The sequence below is a fragment of the Austrofundulus limnaeus genome, unplaced genomic scaffold, assembly GCF_001266775.1.
Source record: "Austrofundulus limnaeus strain Quisiro unplaced genomic scaffold, Austrofundulus_limnaeus-1.0 Scaffold174, whole genome shotgun sequence".
In the NCBI taxonomy this organism is placed as follows: Eukaryota; Metazoa; Chordata; class Actinopteri; order Cyprinodontiformes; family Rivulidae; genus Austrofundulus; species Austrofundulus limnaeus.
Window position 1 is genome coordinate 102,817 of NW_013952576.1, and position 8,431 is coordinate 111,247.

Sequence of the window (8,431 nt, forward strand, 5' to 3'; positions counted from 1 at the left end):
AAATGAAGAAATCAAATAAATATTTTTGCACATAACATCTGATGATCTTCGCAAATGCTACTGAGTTTGAGCCTCAATTAGTTTCTGCTTGCAAAATGTTTAAAATGGCATTTCCTAAATATAAATAAGTTATTTGAGTGAATATTTACTTATAATGACGTATATGTCATCTGTCAGGGGAATATTCTCTAACCAGACAAAACATCATCTAAAGCTACTTCACTTTGAATTTTCCTGCCTAAACCCTTTTGCTTGCATCAGTTAAAACCCGTCTCTCTGTTGTGTTTTCACCCAGCTGTGTGGGAAACAAACCTGTCTCCATGAGTCCTCGCAGCCTTCTCTCCACCACAGCAGCTCTGTTGTCGATGTGCTTCTGCTCCGTCTCCAACGCTGCCAGCTCGCTCAACACGTACTGACTGGTGTCCTGCAGACACTGACCACAAGCACCACACACACACACACACACACACAATGCAAACACACAAATATACATAAACATAACCAGACAGCCACACAAAAAGAAAAGGAGGGAGACGAGAGCAAAGGAAGAAAAAGGCGATCAAAAGATTAGAGGAAAGCCAAAGATTTGTGGCAAATTAAGCTTTGAAATCCTTTACAACACCCTGATTAAAGGTGATTTTACTAAAACGTAGCTTACTGTGAGAAACAGATACAGAGTTAAAAAGGGAAAAGAAAAAACAAATAACTGACCATTGTTTCTTCCTCGTGTTTAGAAGACTGGGTCTCAGCTACAATCTGCAACTCTGCAAACATTAGAAACTAATGTGAACCACAGATATAAGAGTGAAAACAAAGAAATTAACTGAGAGAACTGTATGTTAAATAGCAGGACGATGCTGAGTGCTGAATGACGGCTAAAACTGTATCAAAGCTGAGACTTAGTTGTTTACTGAGCCCGCGAGGGGACGTGGGGAATATTTATTCTTTTTGTGTTCCCACGCAAAAGTATTGCGTTACCTCGCACTACCTTTTGTGTTCCCTCGCAAAAGTCGTTTATYACTGTTGTGCCTGCCRGTTTATTAACAAACTCACATGTTCACCATTAGCAAGTTAGTCTACTGCTTTAATTCAGCTTYAGAATGAATATATCACACAACCATGCATGGAAGTWTGTCAGATGCCGATATTTCAACACAGTGCAGCCACGCAACATCAATGTCAATTTCATTAACTTGTGGCGACACATCCTGTTTTGGTAACTGGATATTTCAAAATAAAAGTCTGATTTAATTCAGTTCGTATACAAATCAAACTTTTGCATGGGAACGCAAAACAATATTGCGAGGTAACGCAAAAGTATTGCGAGGGAACGCAAATGTATTGAGAGGTAATGCAAAAATATTGCGAGGGAACGCAAAAGTATTGCAAGGTAACGCAAAAGTATTGCAAGGTAACGCAACAGTATTGTGAGGTAACGCAAAAGTATTGTGAGGTAACGCAAAAGTATTGCAAGAGAAAGCAAAGGTATTCCGAGGGAACGCAAAGGTATTGCGAGGTAATGCAAAAGTATTGCGAGGTAATGCAAAAGTATTGCGAGGTAACGCAAAAGTATTGCGAGGTAATGCAAAAGTATTGCGAGGTAACGCAAAGGCATTGCGAGGTAACGCAAAAGAAAAAAAAACTCCCATGTCCCCTCGCAGGCTCCGTAGTTGTTAAACTAAATGCTGAACAATATAGTGAAAAAGATTAAAACTAAAATCTAAAGTAGTGAAATGCTAGATATCTAAATGTAGCAAAACACTAGGCAAAACTAAATGTAGCAAAAAGCAAGCTAAAAGCTAAAAGCTAAAAAGAAGAAAAAGGCTGGCTAAAAGTAGCAAAACTGTTGCTAGACGCTAAAAGTGGGAAAAGGCTTGCTAAAAGCTAAGGTAGCTAACAATCTTGAGTTACACACCTGTCAAATTAGTGTTTTCTGTTGCAGGTTTACTCTTTGACTCTTCATTCTGTAGAAAAAAATACAATGTTTAAGCAGCATATGTAAAATTTACGCAGGGTACTCAGTTTAATTTTATATTTTATACAATTTGAATTAAGAAGAAGTAAGAAAAAAAGCAGTCACCTCTCCAGATTTTGCTGTTTTGGTAACTGATCTGGGTGGAGGCACCGGATATATTGACTCATCTGTTAAAAACATAATGAGAGAAGTCAGAGGTGATGAATAATGTTTTATATTAGGCTGAATATAATTTAAATAATATTTTATAAAGCATAGAAAACGTAGCTCAAAACGTGTCAAAATATTTCATATTACAAATGGCATTTATAGAATTTTTTACAAATTTGACGGTAAAATCTGCCCCATCAACAACATAGTGTTACTTTCCCCTCACGTTACACAACAAAGCAAACACTAATATATACAACAGTAAAATGAGCAGAATTGTTTTGACTGAACAAAGCCTGTGTTCTTGAACAAACTCATCAAACAGTAAGTCTTTGAATTGTCTCCTGAGAGAAATGTTGATTTTCCATCATCATTTATAACTGCTGAAAGAAAATTWTAAAACACATGCTTTTTTTCAGCTAATGCATATAATTTAAACACATTCTGTGTAAGTTACTCAAAGAAACAACAAATTGTCCTCTTTATTGTTTAGTTAAAAACAGCATTGGTCAATGAACAAAGAGAAATATCGGAAAACGGACGTTTAACCAGGGGAGCTGAGTCTTATGGTAAAAATGGTTTGAACTTATATAGCGCCTTATCAAGTCCACTTGGACCCCAAGGCACTTTACACTTCAGACATTCACCCATGCACACACACATTCACACACTGAACTGTCTTGTCTTATACCTTTAACRGCTCGTTTAATTCTGGGTGGCGGGACGACCAGCGTGCTGCTCCCTCCTTCCTCCAGGCTCACGCCTTCGTTCAGCCGGGCCATGCAGAAAGCCGCGGCGTCGACTTGGGCGGGGTTGGCGGGGGCGAGGCCGTAACTGGACTGACTGCTGTTGTGCTCGATCTGCAGCACGCTCAGCTCCTGGTTGGTAAAGTGAGAGCGAATCTGGCTGAGGTAGGTCATAACGATGAGCCTGTCAGGCACCGACAGGAGGACCATGTCGGACGGCTCCAAAAGGCGAGAGACACCCAGCGACTCGAAACCATCAAAAGCCTGAAATTAGGAAAGTGAAATGAGAGACTTGGAATATTAACAAAACTCAAAATGTGTGTTTTTTTTACTGTTAGCAATATGACAGTGCACTACACAGCCATAAAGGGTTGAGTGTATTTTTTAGAGCAGAGATTCTTAACCTGTGGACCGCGGCCTACAATTGGGCCACCTTGAGGGCCTCAAAAGAACAATAGTTTTAAACTTWGGGCCGCAGAGGGCCGTGGGACCGCATTGATTTTGAATAAGGTGCAATACACTTTATCACCACTAGTAGCAGTAGTGCACCACTCAGATGTTTAACAACTTTTTTTATATGTAGAAGAACCTTAGATACCTGTTGAAAATGGAAACTTATTTTAAATGAAAAGTAGAAGCAAAAATGAAGGTAACTCATCAAAACAGGTCAAAGTTTGTCACTAATATGAAGTGCAGCTTCTGGTTCTATCATGCAGCATTTTAAAAGTTCAAAACATTATCAAATACATTTGCAGATACAGCTATATTTTAATTTGCACTTTATCAAATTACTTTTGTAGTTTATTTATTAATATTTTTAATGTATTTTAAAGAAACCTTAAACTTGTCAAAAAGCTGTTGTTACTGTTGTTTGTCATAATAGCATCTTGTGATTATTTGACAGGAGTTTTACATTTAAAATGTAAGTGTATTTAATTTAGTTATAATGTAAATACAATAAAATTAAACCAAGATTTTGAATAATTATCATTTTGATCCATACATTGGTAATGTCTGACTGGGCCTTGTGCCACTTTAAGTTCAATAAATTGGGCCCCGAGGTCAAAAAGGTTAAGAACCCGTGCTTTAGAGCATTCTCACCTTCTTATTGTTGAGCTTAATTTCATGTGGCTCCAACTGGTCAAAATTTCTATTGGAGCAAAAACAAAAGAAACACACAAAGAAAGTATTTAACTTGTCTGCCTGTCAGGACAAGATGAATAATAAATAATGTAGACATGGCATACATTTTGTCTGGATGGAAGTGGTGCAGAATGGCACAGAAGGCCAGGCCGTTTCTCCAGGATGTGCTGAAGTTTGTGACCTTTACTCCGTTGTATTTATTGGCGATGCTCTGACACCACTGGAGCAGTGACTGGCTGGAGTTCACAAGGTCCTGAAGGAAAGAAGCCTAACTCGGGTTAATATGAATATATTAGGGTTCATATGAGTGTCGGTCTTCTATACKTTCACCTCAGCTGTGTCGTCCTTCCCATCAGCCTCCTCTCTGATCACAAGTGCAGGATCTTCAGCCTTAACTTCAGGGGATTCCTCCTCCACTAACGTAGGCAGCCAAGAAGTCTTAATCTCTTGTTGGGCACGAACCTCGGTGTGATGACTCAAAGTCTCCTTTGGACCATCAGGGATGTGTGATGCTTGGTGTTTTACTCTTCGAGGGGACAAAACAAAAGACAGATGATGTTAATAGGGAACAGATGTTTTCAAAAAAACAACAAGCGCATCCTTTTTGCAAGCAACGAGAAAGAGTCATGCAAACGTAGGATGATGAGCAAGCTATTGGAGTTAGACAGAAGAAGACAAAACTTGAAGAATTCAAGATCTGAGTTCTGGGTTTGTTGCATCAAACCAGATTAAAGATGATTAAATCTTTTTTTTCCCCAGTGAAGTCACACATTTGTTTTAGATATCTGAATATTTACACACAAACACCCAAAGAACACAACATGGTGGTAAACCTCCACAACAGCAAGCTAAGAAGATCACATAGACAAGAAGCTCAAACCAAGCCTCAGCTCACTCAGATAAAGACAAAGTTATGTCAAAACAAGATCAGACAACATTTGAACAAGAGACTTYCCAAACCAAGTCCAAAGCTAAAGGGGTTTTAGAGGTAATTTCCACCTGAAAATACACAGCAAAATAAAGCAAGAATAGCTCCACAGTTATAAGGTCTAAATGCTAACTCTTGGTTCATCTGTAAAGTTAAGATCTTAAAGATAATTTATTAAGTGAAACAACTATTGTAACTCTTACTGTGCCTGAGTTATTTGTGATTAAATAAAGAAAATTTGTAATTCTTTTAGCCTCACCTTAATTTTTTTAAAATCAACAGTRCAAAACACAATGAAAACTCTCGTGAAAACCCAGGAATGAACTTAGATTTGATACATCTACATCTTGAGAAAAATTGTAGCAAAGTAGGAGTGAATAAGTTGAAGTATATTCATTTCACAAAGGTTTTAGTGAGCAGTGTGCCAGGCGGAAATGGTATTTTGGCACAATTTAGCCAAAGGTACCCAAAACTGTGCCAAATGRGTTTTTTACTTTATAAAAGAGAATCTGATCTAATAAAAATGTTGATTTCTATTGTAGGACTCATTCTGCGTATGACATAACCTTTTCTTTTTACATTTATACTGTGCATCATCAAAATCTTTCATTGTGCACACCACGAAATCACTGAATGGAGCCTAACTCTGCCTGAACGTTTTACACATGAGGGCTGTTATTTATTCTCTCAGTTACGCACAAACTTCATGTCACCAAACAAAGAGTAACACAGTGTCAAGATATATCCCTGAATTTGTGAGAGCTTCATATTTTCAAAGATACCAAAGGGAGAGGTATGCAACCAAAACTTGCACAGCTACAGATGCGCAGAACTTCCTGATACTGAAACGGTCTGCGACGGTTCAAGTAACTTACAAATGTTTATTTAGCTCTAAAATCATAAATATTTATCCAAAAATAATTTGGCGACTCATTTTAAAAACATTAAAGACCTTTTGTGACAGACAGAAAAAACTTTGGGATAAATAAGTTTTACATCTACTTTAGCAAACAATGAATGACACCATCTATGGGCCCTGTCAATGCTGTGCACTGTAGAGCAGTGGTTCCCAAACTTTTATCTTCTGACCCACAAAATATCCATGGCAAAAACTTGTGATCCAAAATATTACTGGTCTGAGTACACAAACTGTTAATAACCCAAAAAACACAGGCTGTTTGACAATCTAAACAGCTTATACACAAATATAAATACTTACTTTTACTTATTTTGTGTTTTTGTAATAGTTATAGGGAAAATATTACATCAGCAATTATTTTATTACCCTTTAAAATGATTTCTGGAGATTATCCAAGGTGCTTCATGACCCATAATTGGGTTCCAAGCCCAACTTTGGGAACCAAAGTGCAGTGGTTCCCAAAGTTTTCAGCTTTTGACTCACAAAATAACAGTAGCCGAGACCTGTGCCCACAACTATTTTTGGATGGTAAACATTTGTATCAGGCCAACTAAACATGGGCACAGTAACAATATTTTTTAAATTACATTTATCCATTTTAAATACACTAACCTCACTCCTTTGTAACAACTAAGGCAAAAATGTAATTATTCCGAAAATCTTTTCAGGACCCCACCTTGATGTTTCAGGACCCCACTTTGGGTCCCGACCCCAACTTTGGGAAACTGCTGTAGAGTATGGATCAAAACTCTTGCACCCCAAAGAAAAGCAAGATAACATTGCTGTTCTGTTTTTACTGTAAAAGTACWTTATCCTTCCTTCAACTAAGTATTTGAGAGCAGAACAGGCTCACAGATCCAGCTTACACTTTGTCCCGTTCAAGCGTCTCCTCTGTGTCATTTAGCATTACTTCCTGCAGGGCGTCTGAACAGAGCCGACTCCGAACTGTGTCTTCAGGAACATCTGAACTGCTTTGAATCTCCGTGACCTCACGTTCAAGATCGCCAGGGGCTGGAATGAGCCGTTTCATACAGCGAGAACTGGAGACGGGGGATATATCTCCTGACAACAGGCGGATTTTAGCCAGCAGGATTCTCTCCTCTTCTTGGAGCTGCTGGTCTTTGGAGAGCCTATTGGGAACGTTGGCGTCTGAGTGCTCCTTATAAACGGAGATCCTCTTTTCCGTTTCAGAACGTGCRTCTATTTTTGCGTTGACGTGTTTCTTACTGATGTTTGTGTGTGTTTTGCTGGCTTTTGAGTTGCTGTTTTTGTTTTGTGGAAGGGGCAAAGGAACCACTGGTGACTCAACAAATTCAACTTCCTTTTGAGTTGTTTTGCTAAAATCATTCTGTTCTTTTACTGGCTGATCAGTGACAGAAGGTTTAGATTTATTTGGCCACCTAACGTCAGAACTTTGATGAGTTTGTTCAGTGCAGGAAGGTGAAGAGGGCTTCTGGGCTACAGCAGGGGATGGACTTCCTGGGCTGAGGACAGAAAAGAAGAATTCAGAACTGAACTCAAGAGGCTGACTGAAGTAGCAGATCCAGCCAYGGCTCTTGGCATGCAACATTCTGCTTTGGAAACAAACACCCCAAGAAGCAAGACAGCCATCTTTGTTAATGTTGCAAAGCCTGAAAAATGTGTTGAACTGAGGGTAGAGAATGGTCCTGAATAATTTTTTCCACACTTCTTGGATGTTTGGACAAGCCACCCCCCTGCCAAGTAATCCCAGACCAAAAGTGTTATGTTACAGTTTTGTAAATTGCACCAAGTCTGACCAAACTTAAATTCAATTTGGAAATTTTGACTTATAAGTATAAATGGAAAGCTCCACAAGCCAATGCATGCCAACCTACATGTTTCATTACCACAAAGACACATTAACAAATGCGCTTTTGCCATATTTTGGAACATCATACTCAATAAATAAATAAATAAATAAATAAATAAATAAATAAACAGATTGATTTTACTGTTACAGCTGAGAGTATTCAGAAGCAACTTACTGGATGGCTAAAATAAAGAACTTGATTGTCCAGGGCACTGTAAACCCTAATAAGGTCACAGAACTCAAAACTTATTTTGTAACAAATTACACAAAAATATTTTAGTGATGTTTTTAAATGTTTTCAGTTTACATGAAATAAAAATTACATGTGCAGTTGCCTTAAATTATCTCAACGTTACCTTATAAATATTTATTTTTCTCAACTTATGATTAGGGAGTAGTTCACTCAAAATTTTCAATATTTTCAACTCAAAACAGTGCACGTGTCAAGCACAATATTGTAGCATGACACCTCACAGCTACAGAGAGAGGTGTAGCTCTTGTTGTGGTTCAAGACTTCACCACCAGGTGGCGGTTTTGAAGAACCTTTATTGGCTGTGTCCAAAACGACAGAGGTGGGCCGGGTCCTTGGTAGATAGGGAGGACCGGAAAAAAAGAGGCTGTGAATTTGGACGGTCTAGCCCCCCCTCCACCCTGGCGTATGTCATGTCACCTAGCAACCATGACGGCACTAAACAGAAGCAAAAATAGATCAAAATTAGAAAAATATCAATATATTAGC

At 38.4% G+C, this 8,431-nt stretch overlaps 1 protein-coding gene across 1 annotated transcript in view; it reads right to left on the reverse strand.

Annotated features, from left to right (window-relative positions):
• Window positions 1-8,431, reverse strand: part of LOC106524019 (EH domain-binding protein 1-like protein 1) — a gene marked incomplete at both ends in the record, with an annotated part of 40,648 nt that overhangs the window by 566 nt on the left and 31,651 nt on the right. Inside the window, 9 exon segments of the mRNA XM_014017645.1 lie at window positions 313-433; window positions 712-764; window positions 1,916-1,964; window positions 2,081-2,142; window positions 2,817-3,135; window positions 3,973-4,021; window positions 4,119-4,267; window positions 4,345-4,540; window positions 6,728-7,345. Of these exon segments, the coding sequence (XP_013873099.1) occupies window positions 313-433; window positions 712-764; window positions 1,916-1,964; window positions 2,081-2,142; window positions 2,817-3,135; window positions 3,973-4,021; window positions 4,119-4,267; window positions 4,345-4,540; window positions 6,728-7,345 (1,616 nt within the window).